Below are 23,282 nucleotides of genomic sequence, written 5' to 3'. Positions count from 1 at the left end.
TTCTCGCGTCCAGCGAAGCCAGATCGTCTCAGGACGTCTTCGGGGCCCTGTGCTGCGCCTGCCTCGGCCTCAGTTCCGTCATGTGCGTCGCTCTCATCCTGGCATTCAACATGACAGGTGAGCGCCCTGTGACTTGGCGCACGTGCCTCTTACGGTGTCATCGACTATTTTCTCTTCTAGGTTAATCCCCATTTCTACCGCAGTCCTTTGTGCTACAGACTTTACAGTACAGCCCATTTGTGAAAGAAACCCTAATTTATTATTTCGTTTTATGAAAAATGTGATCCCTCTTAAACAAGCGAGAAATGAGAAGGCAGTCTTTCTCGATGCCTTGCGCATTGTGCGCCTGTATCATACGCGCCGGATATATTGTCTACCCCTAATGGCATATATATGCGCATTAAGCAAAGCCTGTTCTAATTACGGATTACAGAATGAAAATCCCTTCCTATTTTTGTCGCGATTATTTTCCCTTAATCCTTGCTGGTCATGTACAGAGGCTTTAATTTTTATCTCCTCACGCAATTTGGGTCCTTTTTTTTGTGGTCTACTTAAAAAGCTGTACACACTGCTTTTTGAGACACCCAGTGAGAACTAAGTAAATACTGCGTTCTTGAAATATGCTCTTCAATATAAAATGATGTAATAAGGGACTAATTACTCCTTGACATCCACCGGAGCACAGCCATACGGCTACAAAGGAAAGCTATACAGCTTTCTCAGAAACTTCGTAGTTAAAAAAAAATTCGTCCTGGTTCGGGGTTCGAAGCCGGAACCACCGCTTCACCGGAGCAGTCGCTCTACCAACTGAGCTAACTGGGACGGCGAGCTTATGGTAGGGCGAGAACAAATTGATCAATAACTCGAAGTGGGAACAGTGGTGATCAAATGTTTAGGGTAATCCCGCAAGGTGGAGCAGATTTGTATGGGTTGATGCCAATGAGTAATTACTCCCTTATTACAAATCTACTCCATCTTGGGAGATTCCCCTCAACATTTGACCAATATAACACGATGCTTTTGGCGTTCATCAATGTAGACTTGAGCCTCCGAGGGATCTTGCGTAGCGAGTCCATAACACAAACCGCGATGAAGGTATAACCATTCTATGTGTGTTTACCGGCGACACTAGGTAGCAGAAGCATAAAAATAATAAACAATAAATCCACAACTCTCCGAGCGCTGGCAGCTGTTCGTAAGCGAATCCTCGTACTAATATCGCAACCTTCGCCCAGTGGCGACTGAAGACATAGACGTGGGCAGCGACGAGGGACACAGCTCGGGCCAGTCAGACCGGCTACCCGAACAGAGGAGACCGGCCTTAGGGAAAAATCCAGTGAGACCGGACGGTAGCAGCACGCTGGGCCCGCCTACAGCGCCAACACTCGAGACACGACCATCTGTGCCAACTAGCCAGGGCCCAGTGCCGTCTTCACAAACGACTGCGTTCACGCCACTCCTGTCCACTGCCAGCTCTCCTGGACCTTCCACACTGAGGACAACTGCGTCCACAACAACGAGTGGTTAGTGCGCTGCGTAGACTAACACAGTTTTCACTGCTCCCTATGGAGCAGTTTTCCTTGGTGCATGTCAGAAAATGTTAATTTTACTTGTCGATGCCAATATGGTTGGCGTGATTCACGCTGTTTCTTCCAGAAAAGATCACGTGGGATCAATACGTTCTTGTTCCATGCATGAGAGTAGGATCTTGCCCGAACTGCAAGAATCCGATGTACAACCCTGCGTATTTGTGGACTCTACTGGTGTATTGCCTTGAAATCCAAGAATCCAAGCAGCACAGATCATCGTCCCAATATTAGAAATGTGTTGGCAAAAACCGGTCCGATAAAGGACGACACTTTGCGATGTCAGTGCACGTTAAAGAACCCCAGGTGGTCGAAGTTTCCGTAACCCTTCACTACGGCGTCCCTCATAGCCTGAGTTGCTTTGGGTCGCTAAACCTCAATAAACCGAACCAAACCAAACCGAACTTTGCGAACACATTTCCAATATTGGACCGATGCTCTGTGCTGCTAGGGAGCTGTCCTCTTTGATGCAATGAACTTGTACCTGAGTTGAAGCCTCTCAATGAGCGCCAGAAGCGACAGTAACAATGACAAGACGTATGCTCCTCGCGAGATGTTCAACACAGAAATACTTCGTGCAGCACCTTACAGAGAGCCAAAACCACTGGCTGCATCGATATCCTAGGTTATCGATGCAGTTTAATCCGGGTGGTCGTTCGCCATCAAGCTTAGAAAATGGCGCTCATATAAGCTGTTAGATGCAGGATATAACTGCTCTCCTTTATCATGAAGCGCTGCCTAAAACTACTCACCGGTATCATGTGCGTGCCCAGGCGCCCCAGATATTCGAAATAATCCACTCCAATTGAGTACGGTTTCACCCATAGCCTATGTGCAGCTTTCGGACCTTAAACGTCATATGCCGTCTCATACCATACCATACCATACCATACCATACCATACCATACCATACCATACCATACCATACCATACCATATCATACCATACCATACCATACCACACCATAACATACCATACCATACCATATCATACCACTGAATCCGATCCCACAACATACGAATCCATTCGATATCATGATAACTAGCTGTGTTTTATCTCTTCCGCAGGGCTCATTGCTGTTGCCTTTGTTTTTTGCTGGTCGCTGACAGTTGAGTCCCCTCCTACGGCATTCGCTTGTTCTGGCTAAGATTTTGCATACCACTGCAAAAAAAAAAAAAAAAAGTGGTGTTCTTCATTAACCCACTGCTAGCCCCTCACCTATGACACGACATTTGGCGAAAGAACAATTCTCTTGGAAGGCCTCCCGCTAAAACTGGCCCCTTTTCTGCGCATGTGAGTCGAAAGTGTGGCAGTATCCTATCCGAAAACCCTTGTTTAGGATATTGCAGAAAAGAGCAGCAGCTCTGCCGAGATCCTCGAAACCAGCTTTGAAACATATTTACTGCCGCGGCTGTGCACTGGGGTGCCAGTAGTACAGAGAAAAGGAAACACAGATCTGCCATATAATATTGTAATATCCATTTGCTGCTCACGTTAACTAATGTCAGGTTTTAATAAATGTTATGTTCATGGCCAGGCCTTCCAGTTATCAGGATTCACGAGCTTCAGAAAGCAAGACCCCACATTGCCTCAACAAAATGATCTGGTGTTCTTGGTGTGTTCTAAATTGCATCACAACTTAAGTTCAGCCGACGCAATGGCTTAGTGGTTATGGCGCTCGGCTACTGACCCGAAAGACGCGGTATAGATCCCGACCGGGACGGCCGCTTTCGACGGAGGCGAAACTCCAGAGACCCTTATACTGCGCAATGGCAGTACACTTTAAAGAGCCCCAGCTGGTAAAAGTTATCCGGAGCCCTCCAATATAGACTCCTCATAGCCTGAATCGCTTCACGATGTTAAACTTCATTATTCAAACCAGCCATGTTTTGAGGAGTTGCAAGAGCAAAATGCTTTGCTCGCTTTAGAGCAATGCCGTGCTAGCGACTAAGCTTCTTGTAGAAACAACTGACGTCACAACATGGAGAATACCTTGCTTGCTCTGACAAACAGCTCGCTTCTAAAATCTACCGTAGCATTGCCGGGGTTAATTTAGGTCCGCCAAGTATGCGTGACGTACTGGGTTCGATCCCCATTAGCACCGGGAACCCAGCGATGATACAAAGGGTACAAGCTTTGCATTGCCCTAATGCTCGGCTTATCAGGATGAAATGCTTGGAAAATTGTCTCTGACCCTCCTTGAGTAGACGAAGAATACATTTGCCTAGGAACTAGGCTGCCCATGCGCCATCAAAGAAACCATCATCATCATCATCAGAGATGCTAATTTCTGCCCAATTCGACACAAGGTGGGAACGTTCGCGTGTCGTTTCTGTTCATGCCATGTACCGCTGAGGCCATCGTCTTAATGACGTCCCCTCCGCCACCCATTGTCCACGCACTTTATGATGGATAACACGGGCAGTATAAAGCCCGTATTTCACTGGCATGATAACCAGGCCCCAGCCAGGACAAGTGTACGCGCTCACAACATGCGCACGTGTACTGCACATGAACACAAGCACGAACTCCAAAAATGCATTCATTTCCTCTCTTCCTCAACGCAGTGATCCCAGGCACCGTGACAGCCCCGTTTCTTTGCACCGTGACCGAGGTACAGTTTCAACCCTATCCACCAGACGGTCTGTGCGGCGTACTCTTCTATGATTCACTGTACCGCAAGAACAACAGCAAGCTGCCCGTGGATATGTGGAGAGCCGAAGGAGGATTCATCCGCATGGCGGCGCTGGCGAACCTCACATCCTTTGGCGTTTCCTTCGCCATCGAGTAAGTGCTGCTCCATAAACAGGTGGGCCTCGTCTCAGGGGGAGTCGCTTTCCCGTGACAGCGCCCCTCTTGACATCCGTGCAAGCCTGACTACATGTATATTCATACAAAATATGCGTGGCGCCGGAAGGCACATACTAAGAAAACTGCCGCTCCTGAATTCGGGCATGCAGTCAGTTTTATTGCGACGTAGTAAGATTGCGTGTTTTTTTTCTGCGGCGTTAGCTAGGCGCTTGCCTTCCTTGTCGGCTCTGACACCTTCGTGAACGTCCGCAAAATCTTGGTGTTCCCGACTCAGTCGAGCGGTCGTCTGGTCTGACGAGCAACTCGCGAAGCGGTCCCTTTACACAAACCACTTTCAGCCATGCTCTGAGCTCTTCTATGATACGGCTCCACTGCTCGGGCTTCACTGTACTGATGCCGACCGCATTAAAATGGAGAACGATGCGGAAGCGTACACGTCCACGAGTCGACACGAAACTGGAAGCTTACTGAGCTGAACTGAACCTCGTTTGAATGCACTCGTCTAGTTAGCGTGCGCAGCTTGAGATGAGCGCCACCGCCCAGCACTGAAACTGCAGCTGGTTACTGGCCATTCTCATGGATGGCGCAATGAATCTGTGCTCGCCGGCACGTCTATTGTGCAACGACGGCAACTGACGCGGCACTGAAGTCTACCCCATCAAGTGCCGCCACGGCTGTGCGTAGCCTTTCGGGCTACGTGACCGAACTTAGGCTACTTCGCGCCGCGCATTGGCTTCGCCCACTACGGGGCTACGAAGGCGCTGTTGTTGACGCATGCGCCGCTACGGTGACGGCGCAGCATGTACGGGGTGATAGGTGTAACGTTAAGAGAGCGGAAGCGGGAAGGGTGGGTAAGGGAACGAACGCGTGGATTAATGACTTCATAGTCGAAATCAAGAAGAAATGGGCTTGCGCAAGGCATGTAATGCAAAGACAACCGTTGGTACTTACGGGTAACGGAGTGGATTCCGAGAGAAGGCAGGCGTAGCAGGGGGCGGCAGAAAGTTAGATGGGCGGATGAGATTAAAAAGTTTTTGGGGATAGGATGTCTGTAGCTGGCAAAGAAGAGGGTTAATTGGGGGCCATGGGAGAGACCTTTGCCCTGCAGTGGGCGTAGTCAGGCTGATGATGATGATGAGTTTCATATGAGACATTTCTACGCATCTAATGCAGTACGCATTATTAAACTGGCCTTTTCGATCCTTACTCACTACCACTGACATAGTATTTTGTCTATGTGGAATTAAGACCGAACAAATGCTGCACAGTGCAAGAACCGCTCCTCACCAGCACTACTGCTGTTTCGTCTCATTCGTATTCAGATCGCCGCGCATCGAAACGGAATACACGACGCAAGCGTTCGCGGCTGGCCTGGATCAACTCTGGCAACACAACATATCGTACTTCGGCTTCTTGAACGCTTACCTGGACTACACTTCCGTTGGAAACATAACTAGAGTGCTGCAGGTGCTAAAGGTATTCGACCAGCACTTATGATTCCATATCAGAAACACAGCTAAAGGGCCCAATATTGAAAATGCATTGGCACAGACGGTCCTATAAAGGACCAGACTAAAACCATCCATTTCCATTATTGAGCCCATTATCTGTGCTGCTATATTTTTCTTTTTTCAGTGATGGCTTCACTTTAATACCTTCAAGACCCTCGTTAGAGGGTATTACATAAGGGGTGGGGCACACAGAAATGAAAAACAGAATGACTAACAGATAAGTTGAAAGTTATACAAATATAAGATTATCACTGAGCAAGTACACGCGTGATTTCTTCGATGAACAATGATTGGCATGTGATAGCAGCAAGTTCTCGGGGAAGGCCGTTCCAGTCGTTCGCGGTCCGGGGGAAGAATGATGAAGAAAATGTAGTGGTGCGGGCGCGAGGTCGTGACACTTGCTGCTGATGGCCGGTGCGGAGGGAGATGCGTGGTGGTGGTGCGCAGATGTAGGGTTCCTGTCGTAGCTCAGAGTAAAAAAACTTGGGATCTTGGTGGCTTAGTGTCTTTTTGCACACAAGAACGAATCGTGGTCACAATGGAGCGCTTCATTAATAGACAATGGTGTTCAAAGTGTACCTTTTCAAATGCGAATCAAGGATGCAAGGTGTGTGTAAAAACTGAATTCAGTACGAATCAAATATCCGTATATTCTATCAAAGACCTTCTGCTCTGCAAGCCCGGGCACCAGCCGGCACCGAAAGAAGATACCGTAATACCTAGCTGGAGGCTGTGACGCTCGTGCATTCTCTCAGAACGCTGGCTGGTCGCCTCTATTCAGCCTGGCCTCCAATGTGCTCCCGCCAAATCAGAGCTTCTACACGTCAGGACAAACCACAAGGACAACACGTCTCTACACATATCTCTGTCGGGCGGTCCCATCAGAGAAGTGGCAGACCTCCGGATCCTGGGTCTGTTCATCAATAACAAACTTAAGCCGGACTCTACTATAGCGAAACTCAAGAGCATAGGTGAACAGGTAGGGCGCATGGTCCACCGTGTTTCCAACAAGCGGGGTGGTCTGCGGGGCAGGGACGCGCTACGGCTCGCCCATGCCTTCGTGACCAGCCGGATCCTCTACGCCGTGCCGTACCTACGCACCACCAAACAACAAGACGAGCGCATTGACGCCATCATCAGGAAGGCAACAAAGCGAGCATTGGGCCTCCCGGTGGCTACCTCCAACGCCAAACTGAAGGCGTTGAGAGTGGTAAACTCCTATCAGGAGTTGCGGGAGGCCCACCTCGTGAACCAATATACGCGGCTATCGCAGACGGTTCCTGGGCGCCGCCTGCTAAGCCGCTTACACATCCAACACACATGCATACCAGAGGGGACGGAGAACAAGCCGGTGCTGTGGCGCCACATGTTCTTGGTCGCTCCGCTCCCTCGTAACATGGACATGGCTTCACATGAAGTCAGACGACAAGCGCGGGTTCGCACGCTTGAAAGGCAGTATGGATACAAAGAGGGCGTCTACTACGTGGACATCACAAGGCCGTCGCCCACGGGATTCTTCACGGCTGCCGTAGTACACCGGGGAATGAATGTCGGTGGGCTATCTTTTCGGACCCCAAATTCAACACGAGCGGAGGAACTCGCAATAGCTCTCGCTGCCGCCAATCTAAAATCGAGAACAGTTATCACAGACTCTCGCCGGGCCTGTGAACATTATCTTGCAGGCGAAATATCCCCTCTTGCTTCCCAAATTCTAAGACGCGCTCCCGCCGATCCAACTCGCACAAAAGTGATCTGGGCTCCTGGCCACCAGGGTCTACGAGGCAATGAGGCCGCTGATGCGGCCGCCCGAGCGCTGACACACCGGGCTCCTCATCCTAGCTCTCCTGGCTCAGAAGCTCATAAACCGCTTCTGCGGTTCCGCGAAATCCTAATTAATTATTGCGACAGCACCGTCTCTACCCAGTACCTGCCAAGGAGCTGAATAAGGCGGAGGAGCGAACTCTGCGGCGCCTGCAGACAGGAACTCTTCTCTGTCCTGCCATAGCAAAACACTTGGATCGGAACACTGATGGGCGCTGCCCGCACTGTGGAGAGATCTGCGATATCTCACATGGTGTGGGCATGTACTCAGAATCCTCACCTTCCCCCTTCCCCCACCCCCACCCCCACCCGAGAGGCATGGGAGACTGCCCTCCTCAACTGCTCCACACTGGAGTCTCAAAGGGCCCTAGTAAAGCGGGCGCGAGACGGGGCCTCGTCGTGCGGTGTCCCGGACTAAGGATACCAGCCATGTAGCAGGGTTTTTTGACCCTCAAACTCTTTGCATATTAAAGTTTTTCACCACCACCACCTGGCAGCGAATGTGTGATGAAGGATTCCGACGCTGCGCCGCCTTCTGAGCCATTAACCGATCCTACGTCATTTCTACCCTAGTTCTCAGACAGAAATACAAACAGATGCAAGCAGTGTTGGCCTCGGTCTGGTTCTCGCTTAAAGCGAGCTTGACGTTGGGAATTGCATCGTCCCTTACGGCAACTGAAAGCTACCACAAGCTGAAATCAAGTAGTCCGTCGCAAAAGGATGTTTGGTCATCTTCCTATCATTACAAAAATTAGCCGTTATTGGTATGGATGTCCTTTGGGCATCCATTTGCTTCAGTGAACTAGAGATTTGGTTTGGGGTTATTGCTGTGTTTTTATATCGAGGAGAGGCAGTCCTCGCCATCAGCGCCAATCCTGTTTGCCTTCGTGTCTGTACTGGTTCATTCGCGCAGCGTTCCGTCGACCTACGTTCAGCGATGAAACATCGTTCACTGTCGCACCTCCTTGCGCAATCCGCGCACAAATGGCATGATTGTGCGCACTATCCGGACCCTCGGTGTTAAGATGGCCATGTCTGTTGCGTCGAATCACTGCAACTGTGACCGCCTTTTGCTATCTATCACCCTTGCTTACAAGTGTGTCACGCAAGCCACTGCTGGATTCTCTCCATGCTTTTGAGTGCATGGCAGTGAGCCTCCCTTGACAATGTACACCATGCCCAGAATTTTCGAATGTTTCGTAGCGAAAGCTACATTGGACATGAACTTGCGATTTCGCAGTGGCGGTCCTCCAAGGAGGCACAGAAACCGATTCTGAGCCGTTGTCTAGCAACCGTCGCAGCTGGCGGACGCCACGCGCTCGCCGCGCCTTCTGACATGACGTCGCACCGCTTGCCTCGTCGTTGCGGTCGCCTTCGCTCGCTTCGCCAGCTGTGTCGCATGCCTGATAACATGTCGGAGGGTTGAAAAGCAGAGCTCGCATGCGCCGCAACCACAGTTGAGGCGGCAGTATGGACGGCGACAAGTCTGCTTGGCTTTTGCTACGCATATCAAGGCATAGCCGAGCTAAGCCACTGCCAATTTTTTGCCAATCGCCAGTTATGGCGAAGAACGCTGCCAGCTTGCCCAATGTTTCGCTGCACACGCGTAGCTTTAAAAAAAGCAGCCGCACTCCTCCTGAAGTTCTTCCACACTCGCTTCCGGAATCCTTGATCTGGCAGTGGGTATCGTATTTAGGGCCCGTCCTGCCCTTCAAACTTCTCAGGAAGTACCACGGACTCCTCCAGTATTCCACAGTATACATCCGCAGTCAGTTACCTAACGAAGCCCCTTTTGCCGTCCTTCGGGGATTGATTGTCGCCGAGGACAAGAAGTTGTCCACGGCGACCGACTAAAAGTCTGCTACGACTGCGCTATAATCGCCTCTCTGCAGTAGCTGTAGCAAAAAAAAATACGTCGGCTCCTGATGCCACAGCTATCGTTGCAAAAGAAAGAAGACAGTGAAAAGCTGACAGCTCTATGGACATCCCGGCGCTCATGCGCGCTGTCGTAACCTGTGGCCCGTAGTGGATCCTAAAAACATTTATTGGCTCAAAAGGAGGCCCCATGTGCGGAAAGGGGCCCACAGGTCAGGGCTCCTATGGCCTCTGCAGTCAACCGGGCACGGTGCACCAGCGGCGGATGATCTTATAGGCTAAAGCTGGACTCTTCGCTGTTCAGGTTTGGAGATTATTAGAGCTGCCTTAACTTTCGGGCAAGCCCATAAGGTGTGATTTATAAAGGGACGTGAGTCGGAGAGAGGGCATTTATTCGGGTAGGGTGTGGGTTTAGACGATGTGAAGGAGGATACTACGAGCAGGTGTTGGTTTATAGCTGCTTCCTGCCGTGTCTGCTGTCTGTGAGGCGGGGTAAGTCGATTTGTTGAACCGATGGCTTGAAGGGCAGCGCTGTGTTTTTGGAGCAGCAGTTCTGATAACATAGAGCCGTCGTGAGGAGCTCTTGGTTGCTTAAATGCGCATGAGAGCATGGGCGTGCTTATTCCACGGAGGGACTCGTGACCAAGTGTTTAAATAAGAAACAACATTCGCCACTTGGTGCACTGTGTATTCAGGATGTATTCTGCGAGGGACGGCTATTCTTGCCGTAACTGCGGCAGGCCGCCGGGTTGGCTCCGTGGTTAGCGCGTTCGACTACTGAGCCGGAGTACCCGGGTTCGAAGCCTGCCGCGGAGGTGGCGTTTCGATGGAGGCGAAACGCAAAAAATTGCTGGGACTTAGCTTTGGTTAAGCCTAGGTAATTGCGAAAGCAATATCTCCTTGGCTACGCTATGTGTTTCGCTTATGGGTGGTATGACGTCAATCGCTTGCCGCCGTTCGCAGGTGGTCGGCCGGCCGCGAAGTTCTAGCTGCGGCGCGCTGAAGAGCCGACTTGGTGCCCCATCTCTCGCTCTGGTATGACATCAGTAGTCACATGACCGACCACCGACCGTGAAGGGTAGGCTGCGGTACCGCGAAGAGGCGATACCTGGCGTAGTATTGCTTTCGCAATAAAAGGCGCCCGTGTGCTGTGCGATGTCAATGCATGTAAAGATCCCCAGGTGGTCGAAATTATTCCGGAGCCCTCCACTACGGCACCTTTTTCTCATTTACTGCTTTCACTCCCAACTTCTTCCCTTCCCATACGGCGCGGTTCAAGTGTCCGCCAAGAACTTCCCCATTTCCTTTCCTCAAAAACAAAAAAAAAGCAATTCCGTGTGCTGTGTGATGTCAGATCCCCTTGTGGTCGAAATTATTCCGGAGACCTCTACTACGGCACCTCTTTCTTCTTTTCTTCTCTCAGTCCCACCTTCCTCCCTTCTTTTACGGCGCGGTTCAGGGGTCCACCGAGATGTGAGACAGATACTGCGCTATTTTCTTTCCCAAAAAACCAGTTACCAGTTAAGCAGTTACCAACTTTACTGACCGGTAACTGTCGCTGAGTTTCTGTATATATTCTTATTATTCTGTGTTTTTCTCTTCTGGCAGAAGATTTACAGGTACCTTGCATCGAAGCAGACGCAGACTCGGACAGTGTTTACGGCGCTTGGCGTGGCCCCGGTTGAACCGTCGCTCTTCCGTACCTACACAGACCTCATGCAGTAAGTGAGTCCGTCCTGCTTTCCGCGCCACGGAGATATATTTAATACCCCTGTCAAGCGGGCAAGTTAAGTGCACTTATGGAGAGTGTACTTCGCTGTAAGTACACTTTGCCGCATCTAAACGACGCAGGTGGAGTGTCACTCGCAGAAGAGTGCACTCCGCTGAGAGTGCGTTCACGGACCACACTTTGCTGGTCGAGTGCGTAGCCTCGACGCCAGCGGTTCCAATGTACAAATTTTATAGTGCATAAAAAGTACTTACAACTTTATTTTTCGTGCTATAACACTATTTTCAGAAAAAAAGTTCCTTGGTAATAGCTACAAGCGAAGCAACAAAACAATTAAACGTGGTCAGATGCAACATTGCTGCCCGCCGCCATATTGTTTGTTGTCAAAATTCTGGATAGTCTTGGCTGGTCTTGGCTTTTCTTCTATTTTCATTTTTTTTTCATCGCTAAAAACTGTTGAACCTCGTTTTATTTTCGCTATCACGTTAAGCAATCAAATATTATGAGTCTTTTTTTCTTTTCCATCATCCTCTTCAGAAATTCCGCTCATTTTATGTCGCCTTTTTTTTTATTATGAGTGCACTTTGCTTTCCCGTTTAGCACCGCGTAGCCCAAAGTGTCACTCGGGATGCCGAAGCGCACTCCCCGTAAGTGCACTTAACTTGCCCGCTTGACAGGGGTATAAGTCAAATTACGTTAAAACCGCATTTAAAGAACACGATATAGTTCCCAAAGGGGCGGGCCAGAGAAGTGTCAGGCCCCTCTCCCCCTCAGGCATAACACCCGGTAATGGAATATACTAGGTGTTTCAGGGATGACTTCAATTAATTCTCAACAATAGATTTTGTTGAGGTAAAAATATGGCTTTTTCGTTGGCGTGCACCAGAAAACCAGTGAATCGTCTTAAGTAGTAAGATGGCTAATTAATTTTTAATAATTATCTTTTTTCTGCTGTCGCCGCTTCCTCCCCGAACATGCGGCGTCCACTCACACGGCATACTCCTCAGAGCCGTAATATTTGTGGAGCGCCTTCTCCCCCGGCTCAGCGGCGGGGCCCGTGGTGTTGCGAGGGGGTGTTTCTCAGAAGAGGTTTGGTTTGGTTTGGTTTGGTTTATTGGGGTTTAGCGTCCCAAAGCAGCTCAGGCTATGAGATACAGCGCAGTGGAGGGCTCCTGAAATTTCGACCACTTGGTGATCTTTAACATGCACTGACATCGCACAGTTTCTGGGAAGAGGTTTAAGGAGGTTGGAGTGGATAGCCCGTGGGACGGAGGGGAGTGTAGGGTCGTTAGCAGTACTGTGAATGCCAAAAGGGTCGAGGATGTATCGGCCTGGGGTTGTCTGTGTTAATCGGAGACACTGGGTCTGCTTGAGGGCCTTGACAAGCTCCCCAACAGTATTGTGGAGACCCAGCTGGAGCAGTTTCCCTGTGGAAGTATTGAGGGGTAGGTGGAGGGCCATCTTTAACGCATCGCTTCCAAGGTGAAGATGAGACTGAGATACGGGAGGATGTATACGACTCTTCTGAGGATAAAGGCGTGAATGAGACGACATACGTCGCACTTTTTCATACCCTTATGCTGCCCCGGCCCCCGAATCTCTGCGGATGAGATGCGAAATCGTACCCATCACCTGCTTGAGTTTCTTTATGATGAGGCTGTTTCTATCGTTGCTTTAGATATGAAGACCCAGGTCCTAGCACATCGTGCCACCGCCTTCTGCTGTTTTAAGCCGAAAGCCTTTAAAGGGGCCCAGAAACACAATCTTAGTTAACTGTTTTGCCTGTTGATTGCATACAGTGAGTTATAATGGTGCTATTAGCGTCGGTAATACCGCGTACATTCCGTTTTTTAATATTTTAATGTCCTCCCAAAAACAACTTCATGGCTCTGATGGTGTCGCCACACAGTGGCGGGTTTTTAGCAGCGGATATGACATCACCTGGCGCGAGCTTGATGACCGGACAAACAGTAAATATACTGAAAATTGTGTGAATAAATAGAGACACATTTTGTCACCTGTCTGCGTTTTATATTAGATCAACAAAAACAATTTGTTTGTCTTATATAAAAGCCCTGCAAAGCAAGTAAAATAAAAATACACCACCAGGGGCGCTCTGGCATGGAAACAACGCTGCCAGTCTCACAGAGAGCAGGCAACCATGGAGTACAAACTTCCGCGACGTGCTCTGGCTGGCTGTTTTGATTGGTTGCGCCAGGTGCCGTCATTGGGAGAGCGAAATAGGAGTGGGAAGCCCCGCCAAAATCGAGTTGAGGGCAGCGTTTTGTTTGCTTGTACTTTGAAATTTCTTCACTGAATAACTTCCGTTCCTGTGCATCGATTTCTGTAATTCTTTTTAAGTCAGCATCTGTGTGACATAAAGAACCCACCTGAAGTATAGCCGGTATTCCCCCAGGCAGTGTTTCGCAGCCCCTTTAATGGTTCATACTGTCGTCCGTTAACAAAGCGTGTCACACGCATTTAACTCGGAAACTAAAAATGATAGAACAAACCAATGGTTGCTTCAGATAGAGGAGGAAGAAATGAGCCCAAAAGCCAAGTTTGATTACTGTATACTAATTAGTTCATTAATTATAGGCAAAAATGTCGAAATAGTGCGGACGTGGATATAGCCACGGGACCGGTGTCACGTCACATCTACCGGAAGTCGTCACGGCATAGTGAGAATTGTCAGAGAATGGTCAGGAAAACGTAAGATTCATGTCAAATCAGATGGAAAAATGTGTAATTAAACGTAATTAACATCTTAGGTCCCCTAAAGATGTATAATCTCGGTATCGATGTAGCCACGGGGACGATATGACACGACATCCACCGGAAGCCGTCCCGGCATAGTGTCCTCGGTTTTCGCCTCTCAACACTTTAGTTGCCCGAGTGTCCTCGCATTTTTTCTCCTCCAAACAGCTCAGCGCACTCAGCGTCTTTCACAGGGTTTTCTTCTCGTCGCCTCGCAGTGATCGCCGGCAATTGTGCAGCCTTAGGCAGGCAGTCGGGGTCCGTGGCGGCCTTGTCACCTTCGTGAGCGTTCGCATAATCTGCTGTGGTGCATAATTCGCAAAGCGATCGCTTTCCGCAAGACGCTTCCTACCTTTCCTTTCATCCAGCTCCGTTGCTCGGCTTAAGCTGCTGTGACGGTGACGGCATTGAAATGCAGGACGATGCAGTAGTGTACGCAGCCAACGCGACGCAGGCCTGACACGAATGTAGGAGATGCAGCCCGTTCGAGTGCTCGCCGAGCGTGTATCCGCCTGCCAAAAGGGGAGACGCCGCAGCACAGCTAGAGACTTGATTCCAAATGACCGAGCGCGCTTTAAACAGCTGCTGCCTCAACCGCCGGCGTCGGGCGGTCTGCTACGTGCGTGAGTGCGTGTGACCGTGGCGCCATCGTTGGGGACGGCGCGGAAGAGAACTCGTCTCATTAAATCTCGTTAAGTGACCGGATGATCCCGTTTCGTCTCCCGGATGACGAGAAATCATTGCCCGGATGACGGAAAATCGGTGCCCGAATGTTTGCTCTCGGTTTTGGCTTGACGTCACCTCAAGGTCGCCGACTACGGGAGCTAATAGCGTTTCATGCTTAATACATTTAGGCTATAACTTCGACAGGGCTCAAAGAGAAAACATCCGTGCTGACCCCGACGGTCTTTTCTAGACCAACATTAGATAATACAGGTTTCGAGTTGCGAGTAGATTGCTTTCCTCTATGTTCTCCGCAGGCAAATATTCCTACCCGAAATATTCATAGCTATCGGGCACATTTCGTACTCGGACAAATGGATGACGGAATGCGTAATCATGCCGCCGACAGTATACAACTTCCCTCAAGGCTTCACTCCTACCTATGGTCACACTTTGGTAAGTACTTCATGTAATCATCTCTAGCCTGTCGTCTCGTGAGCCTGGTTCTCTAAGGTAGGATTCGTTACTGTGTGATCTATGCAAAGGAAACAGTGAAAAAATTTCTTATTATGGATATCTTGAATCCTGAGGTACACAACACCCTGTTAGACCAGCTGATCGTACTACAGGGCTGCGATTTTTTCTCTAAGTTCAAGAATGCAGGCAACCCGTTGCGATGTCATCAGTTTTCCTGTGAACGTATACTGTGACATCGCAATAAATTCCTTATTTCTCTTGCATACGTAATATTTACCATGAAAAACATCAGCACGATCCAGGGCATCAAAAGCGTGATTGAGGAACACTCATAGACCAACTAAGATTTTTTAGTTGGTTTTGTTTAGTTGGTCTCAAAACAGAGCCTACTCTTACTAGAGAATTCGTAAGCGCCCGCCAAATAATCTGAAAATAAATTTTTCTCTCAGTCTCTTTGGGTTTCGTTTTCAACTAAGGTACGGTACTCATGACGTATGATGCGACCTGAGATAACTTTGAAATCAAGTAACGCATAAAAGAACTGAGATAAAATCGGTTTTCTCGGTTTGATTCATTTTACTCAGTACTACAAATTCACTCAGTAGGTGTAAAGGCAAGAAATGAGCAAATAGCTACTGCATAGGATTTTTTATGCCACGTTACCTAAACGCTGCTTCAATTTTTGCGCCGAGTTATGGCCAGCGTTCTGCTCCTGAAACCGAAACCCAAGCAACAGGAGAAAAATTGTGTCATTTGAACTCTGCAGTGTACACGCAACGGGAACCAAAGGACGTTTTCGCCGTCAGAGTCATAACACTTGCACTGCGAATAGCGGCAGGCAATTGCAGCCACACCAGGCACGCAAAATCGCCCAGCAGGTCAAATGAGTCAAGACCGAGGGGAATCTAGGATGCACTGGTACGACCAGAAAGGCAGAGATATCGCATAAAAAGCAAGTTCGGCTGATCCAACAGCACAACCTCCTTCTCTGCCAAAAGTCCTGCAGAGAGAGAACATGTGAAAACACCACTTTTACTTTATTTATTTATTTTATTTATTTATTTATGAATACTGTCAACCCTCATTTGAGGGTCATTACAGGGAGGGAAAGTGAAGAGACAAAAAAATGCATATATAACCATGAATGAACAAGCTTCTTTGAGCATACAATACAAGAGAGCATTGAAACTCAACACACTTCACACCACTGTAGAACCACCTGCTATACAAAAAGCAATATTGGACAATCAGTTACGCGCCCATCTACAAGAATCCCATGCCTAGACGGAATCCCCCAGTGCATTCAAGAATGCCGCTACACCTGTAGACTCAGCAACGTGAGCGGGCAGTTTATTCCAGTGCTCAATAGCATCCGGAAAGAATGAGCAGCGAAATACGCTAGTTCGTGTCATGTATGGCCGAATCGCTTTGTGGTGATTAAGGCGGGAGCTTAGTCTACCTGGAGGCTGCAGATATTTTCCTTTATTGATGTTAATTTCTCCGTGAATGATTTGGTAAAGTATTTTTAATCTCTGCTTTTTACGTCTCTTTTCTAATGTTTCTAGACTACATGAGTTTAACATCTCCGTTACCGAATCTGTTTTCCTGTATTTTGAACAAATAAATCTCGCTGCACATCTTTGAATCTTTTCTATTTCCGTTGAAAGAATCTTCTGCCGAGGAGACCATACTACAGATGCATATTCTAGGGAAGGCCGTATGAGAGATTTGTATGCTAAAAGTTTGACATCTTTCGTTGCTCTCCCCAACTTTCCTCTTAGAAAACACAGTTTTCTATGTGCCACCGCACAAACATTTTCGACATGATTGTGCCAACTTAGGTTGTGAGAAATAGACACCCCAGATACTTGAATGTACTTGTTGATACTTGAATACTTGAATGTACTTGTTACGTGAATACGTGAATGTACTTGTTGAATACTTGAATGTACTTGTTGAATGTACTTGAATGTGTATGTTGTGTACCTGAGCGTACTCATATGGCAAGCTCGGTATTGTCGTTTAGTATCGTATCGTTTGTCATGCTAATGTAATACCTTATTGTTAACTAGTGGTGCGCTGCTCGAGCACGAATGAGTACGTTGCAAGACGGGTTCGATCCCGCTTCTTCGCCCCTGCGAACCTCTGGCTTCTCCAGCCACCTCCAGGTGATGGCGCGTATCACGGGACCTACAGAACCCTTCCGGCCTTGAATATGAGTCGATATTAAACAGGCATTGCTGAGGAAGATAGAGAGTGTGTAGAGGAGAGGGAAGAGTGAGAGTGGAGGGAGTGAGGAAGAGTGCGGAGTACTCCGCCGAGGACGACTTGATCTCACCGATCGGCCCATATACAGGTGCCGCTACAAGACTCAGGTCCCTGCTCTATTGTGATCGCCATTTCTCGTCACCGCTCTCAGTGATACTGCTTTGGCGAGCAAAACTGAAACAAGGAGCACCCTTTGCACATGGGCATGAAGCAGGACGTTTAAGTTGTGGCTTCCTGTGGTACCAAAGCTCTCTTCCATTCCGTGTTCTTCACTGTGCTCTTCTTCGCAGGGAGAGTCTATAGATCTGCTCAAACACGTGGCTAGCCAGACCACCTACCCGGCCTTGGCCCTATCGTTCTCGATGCAGGGCCGCATGTACCATCCTTTGTCGGTCGCCGGATTGGACGGCTACGGCTTAGTCGCGCGATGTAGGACAGGCTACGACCACTTATTTCAGCCCACAAGTGTGAGTGCCTGGCCTATTTCATGTCGCACATCCAAGCTATCTCGCTCAGCGCGCGGGAATACAATGTAGACGCTACGATAAAAATTGGAGGGGATGATTAAGCTCCGTCATTAGGGTATGACGCAACAGGCCGATCAGGCCGCCCGCGCACTCTCTCCCCGGGCTATCTCCCTGTCCTTGGAGGCCTACTCCCAATCAGACAATCTGGCCCTTACATTCAAACAAATCACCGATTACTACAAGGAGGAGCACCGGCGCTACCCGCCCCTTGGAAGGGTCTGGATCACGCTGACGAGCGCCTCCTAATCAAAATTCTTACTAACACTGTACTGTGCCCGGCGGTGCTTCAACATTTCAATACATCCTTTGATGACGCGTGCCAATTCTGTGCGGAGGTGGCTGACACCTTCCACATTTACTTCCACATGGTTTGGGCGTGTCAATCAAACGCATCTGTCCCCCCTACCCCACCAGAGAGGACTCGGAGGCGGCCCTGCTCGGCTGTCAGGACCTAAAGACCCAAAAGGCCTTAGTTCACTGGACGCGGGCGGCGTTGCTTGCCAATGGGGCACCGGAATAGGGGCTCCACCTAGTACTGTGAGGGAAAGGGCCAATAGGGTCCTACCCCAATCACCTTTCTGTAAAAATTTAATTGCCCATAAATGTTTTTCACCACCACCACAGCGTATTGGGTTGAGTCCAATGTATGCATACGATCGTTCTCTAGTTTACATTCATAGATCCCTGGGAGTCCTCGTACCCCTCCTGGCGCCGGGGTGCAGCGCGGCTAAGCAACGCGCCACTGCCCTGCGACGCCAGGAGCGGCCAGCGATGGGCCGTATGCGACCCAGGTTGCTCTTCCCGAATGACTAATTAATTTAATTGCCATCTGCCACGATGGCCTGTTTGCTCACTATCCAGTGGGCAGGTTGTGATGACGCCCCAAGGTCACGTGACGTAGGTGGCCGAACTGCCTCCCAGGTTGCTCTGTGGGGACCAGCTGCCAGAGGCATGGGCGTGATTCTTCGCTCATTGTGCTGACGCCGACAACGCATATACACCGGATTTTCAGGAGAGCGAGGCCTTTAACGCTGTCGCGTTAATGCATTACCTATTACTTAGGTGTTCATTGCGCGTTTAGTAAACCGATCAAGTCACTCGCCGTTACCAATGTTCGTCTCTCCCTTCGTCTCTGTTCGGCGCTGGCCGTCCGAAGGATCAAATTTGAGCTCCTGCAATTAATTTAACAAACAACAAATAATTGTATTCGCCTCCATGTTCCTCAGTGAAAGATTCCTTTCAAGGGCCTAAAGTTTCCCTTCCTCAAATTTCACGAAAAGCGGCCATATAGTGATTGCAAGCCAGAGTCTTCCAAACAAGCCAAATTGTCCGTTCGAACATTTTCGTTTTCTTGTCCTAAAAAGCAATTCGCTTTTATTCCTTCCGTTGTACTTTCTTCTCAAAGGTGTGCCCGTCGTCCGGCGACCGCCGTTGGGACAACTATCGTTACAACACCACTATGCAGGGGTCGCTGACATTCAACAGGGTGGACCAATTGACAATGACTTTTGACAGTGGGAGAGCGCTAAGCGCCAAGGTGGGTACGCGGTTCAAGTGCTCACAAGTTCTTTCCATTCAGTTGGCGATGCGCCGAGCGGAGACTTTCAGTGACTCGGCTTCGTCGCGTAAAGTATCTGAAAGCGAATGCTGGATGCTGTACTTCCGTAGTTCGTCAGAGTTGAGGAAGGTAATCATACTCAGCTGTGAGGTGCGCGACTATCTAGAGATCTAGAGAGCGGCATATTTTATTTTAGTTTGAAAGCATGAAGAAATGTATTGGTAGCCGGTGAAAACAGAACCCGTGGTCGCTAGCATCGTCAGAATATTTCTGTGGATATTCAAGCACATCTAGGACGCAAGGGCAAATTGAAGCTCGACTAAATCGAACGATTTCCACGTATTGATGACAAAGAGTGTGCTTTCAATGAAAACCGACGTTTCAAAGGTTATAAGATACCACGAAAATGACATACAGGTTACAATTACGCCGGCAGTTTTCACGAGATAAGTGTAATGACGACAAATGACAATTTTTTTGCAGATAACTGATGCAAGGCCAGACTGTCATTAACTTACAGCAGGTGTTCAACTTGCTCTCTTGTCACTGATCTCAAGAGCTGAAATCGAGTTGGGAGAAAATTTTCTATTTTCTCTGCAAGAGATTTTTTTTCCTGCAACAAAAAAAAAACGACGTTTGCAACAAGAAGAGAAATATCTGACTTTATTGAGAACAAAAATCGAATGACTAACTCTTTATTGTCTCTTCGAATTATTTAAAACTCCGCCGGCTAAGGCGCTGAGAACTCGTTGTTTCTGGATGTTCTCAGCCAGCCTATGTTCAGGAGGCTCTCTCCTGATTAATGGTTGAGCGTTAACAACGGACCACGTATTTACGCGTATAGAATAGGCATAGATTTTTAGTCTAATCTTCTTAGAGGTTAGTCTAGTCTTGTAGGCGGATTACACGGTGGAGAATGGAGAACGATGTATATGAGACTTCTTCTGCCTCTTTGTCGCTCTCTTCATGAGACTATCACCTTACTCACGCTGGCTCTCCTGCAAACAGCTCGAAGTTCTGCACACAGTTATAACCTATTTCTAAGACGATTGGCAACTAAAGGTACACATTTGTCACCAATAAGTTCAAGTCTTTCTTACTGTCACATCTTTAAGGAAAACTTTAGTGTCGCCTTCGTATCTGTTAAAAGTGATACCGACAATATCATTCAGGTAAGCGAGTTGAAATATAGTCCGCATATCAAAACCTTGGTAGCCTTCTAACGCTTTTATGCTTATGCTGCATCGATAATTGGTTGTAATTCGTATCTCCATCGAAAACATTACTTTCACGGACAGAGAGCCGTGTTCGAGAATTCCACATCGCTTTGATTACCAGGCCGCTTGCGGCCGTTTTTCTGAAGTCTAGGCCGCCGCGGGGGCTCTCTAGTTTTGGCGCTTGGCTGCTGACCCGAAAGACGCCGGTAAGATCCCGGCCCCGACAGTCGAATTTTGATGTGGGCGAAATTCCAGAGGCCCATGTACAGTGCGATGTCAGTGCACGTTAAAGAACCCCAGGTTGACAAAAATTTCCGGAGCCCTCCACTACTGCGTCCCCCATAGCCTGAGTTGCTTTGGGACGTTAAACCTCTACGAACCATAATCTTTTCTGGAATCTAAAGCTACCACCTCCTCACTTTTTCATCATCGTGATTTCCGTTCGTTCGACGCCTAGCTGTGCACATCACTGCGTGCATCTATCGCAGGAACGTTTTGTCAAGAGTGATTTCATCCATGGCCTTCCACACTTTGCAGGTCTGCGGGACGAAAGAGTCGGCGCTGGCGATTAAGTACGGCTTGGCCGCATACGCCATCGACTGCGACCGTTCGACAGATGTTTGCCCCGAGCTGACTATGACCGGGTCATACAAGCGCGTCACGATGTTGGCCAATCTACACGTCTTCATCACCCAAAGATACAACGTACCTGCGGGCAAAACGGCGTGCAAGGTTGTTACCTGATGCTGCTCTACTTGCCTCAATCAACAAAGCAGTATCCTTAGCATAACTAGTAAAATAAAAGATTGCTGCGCCTTGCTGATTATGGCGGAGCCTATTGCTAAACATTTTCAAGGATTACAGTCCGCGACATTGAGGGGAACGAAGATGGGCGAGCCAAGCTGCAAGCCAAGAACCGTGCTTAAAACATGCACCGTAGGCCGACAGCGGGGATGAGGCCGGAAGCAAGAGACAAGCTGCATTCGTGCAGCTGGTCGAGAATATGTAAGGGCGCTTTCTTTTTTTTTTATCTGTTTCTTTTGAATTGCAACGATAGTTGCGAAACGAACGTCATCGAGAAAGGCGCTGACCTTTCATTCCCGAAGGGTTTCCTTTTAAAGATTGCCTATTGGAAAGGCAGTTATCATCATCAACAACAACAACATCATCAGCCTGACCAGTGACCACGCCCACTGCAGGGCAAAGGCCTCTCCCATGTCTCTCCAATTAACCCTGTCCTTCGTCAGTTGCGGCCACCGTATCCCCGCAAATTAATCTCATCCGCCCACCTAACTTTCTGCCGCCCCCTGCTACGTTTGCCTGCTCTTGGAATCCACTCCGTTTCCCTTAAGAACCACCGGTTATCTTGCCTTCGCATTACATGCCCTGCCCAAGCCCACCTCTTCTTTTTGATTTCGACTAGGATGTCATTAACCCGCGTTTGTTTCCTCACCCACTCCGCTCGCACCCTATCTCTTAACGTTACACCTATCATTTTTCTTTCCATAGCTCGCTGCGTTATCTGACCTCGAACTTCTAATCGAACCGAAGCGTCCCAATTCCGCGTTAACTAGGCGATACATAAAAAGAACACCTGCCGAAAAGCATTCAAGGACGGCATGATGGTAGGCGAGCATCCAGGCCGAAAGCCATTGAAAATGAATATAAAGGGGATCCTGCAGTGGCTTATGTAGATGTCGCAAAAATAAGCGAAAATTACTACACTGCCTCTGTGGTACGTGGTTCAGACCTGAGGTCCCTGATCATAGCCACAGCGGAGGTCAACTCACGCACAGTGGCACAAGAGGCGGAAATAGCACTTGCCATCTCCACCAAATCTATAACTGCAACCATCAGTGATTCTAAAAGAACCATCTCGAATTAGAACAAGGGCTCCGGGAGAGCGGCGCCAGAGTAAATCCTGGAAGGTTGCAATACAGATCGCGTTGCGGAGATTATATGTGTTCCTGCACACTCAGGAAACTCGGGCAATGAGGAGGCGGTTAGGCTGGCTTGAGGCCTATCCAGCCGGGCCAAATACATAACTTCTTCGCCCCCCAAAAAGTACGCCTAAATCTTGAGATAACCAAGGGCTAGAAAGAAGGAAGCTTTCACCTCATTCAGAACACACAAAAACACAAGCCACAACGCTCAGAAGGATCCGAACAGGATATGTCCTGAGTCCTCATGGATTATATGCAATATCCAGAGGATAATCCCATTCGAAATGCCAAATTGCTACACAAGGTCATATACGTTGGGCATGCAAGGGTGAACCCCCGCCCAAACGAACTCCTACCAGCTCTCACGAGAACAGCAAAACAATTTAATCGTCAAACCTGACAATAAAATTGAAGCCCTTCTCACACGTTGAGTAGAGGATGTCACCAACAAATGGGAGTCACGACCATGCATGAAAGCTTAAATAACGCTATCAATAAAGTTTACTAGTGGCGTGGATATTACATACTGAGGGCCCATC

General features: G+C 48.7%; 1 protein-coding gene across 4 annotated transcripts; it reads left to right on the top strand.

Moving 5' to 3' along the window:
* Positions 1-21,721, top strand: LOC149348696 (uncharacterized). 4 transcript variants are annotated; one of them, XR_016292290.1, is made up of 7 exons: positions 1-117; positions 1,236-1,523; positions 4,154-4,373; positions 5,720-5,873; positions 11,213-11,325; positions 19,431-19,562; positions 21,338-21,471. XR_016292290.1 is itself a non-coding variant. In XM_089585878.1 (6 exons), exons 1-6 carry the CDS (start codon positions 81-83, stop codon positions 21,542-21,544), a joined length of 1,038 nt encoding a protein of 345 aa, XP_089442004.1. In that variant the 5' UTR covers positions 1-80; the 3' UTR covers positions 21,545-21,721. The 4 variants fall into 4 exon arrangements, 3 of the variants coding, with proteins under 3 accessions (XP_089442004.1, XP_089442005.1, XP_089442006.1); XM_089585878.1 differs by lacking the exon at positions 11,213-11,325 and having other exon boundaries at positions 21,338-21,721; XM_089585879.1 differs by lacking the exon at positions 19,431-19,562 and having other exon boundaries at positions 21,338-21,559.
* Positions 21,722-23,282: the final 1,561 nt, after the last annotated feature.

The sequence above is a fragment of the Amblyomma mixtum genome, chromosome 4, assembly GCF_055824585.1.
Source record: "Amblyomma mixtum isolate Tamu chromosome 4, ASM5582458v1, whole genome shotgun sequence".
NCBI lineage: Eukaryota > Metazoa > Arthropoda > Arachnida > Ixodida > Ixodidae > Amblyomma > Amblyomma mixtum.
The sequence above is the reverse complement of the archived record's forward strand: the minus strand, read 5'-3'. Positions and strand labels throughout refer to the sequence as shown.

What these genes read in the sequence shown, in the direction of transcription:
- LOC149348696 (XM_089585878.1), top strand. Translation starts at nt 81, where the DNA reads ATGTGCGTCGCTCTCATCCTGGCATTCAACATGACAG. An exon ending in CCTGGCATTCAACATGACAG is followed by an intron (nt 118 to 1,235) that starts GTGAGCGCCCTG and finishes ACCTTCGCCCAG; the next exon opens with TGGCGACTGAAGACATAGAC. An exon ending in GAGTGCTGCAGGTGCTAAAG is followed by an intron (nt 5,874 to 19,430) that starts GTATTCGACCAG and finishes TTCTTCTCAAAG; the next exon opens with GTGTGCCCGTCGTCCGGCGA.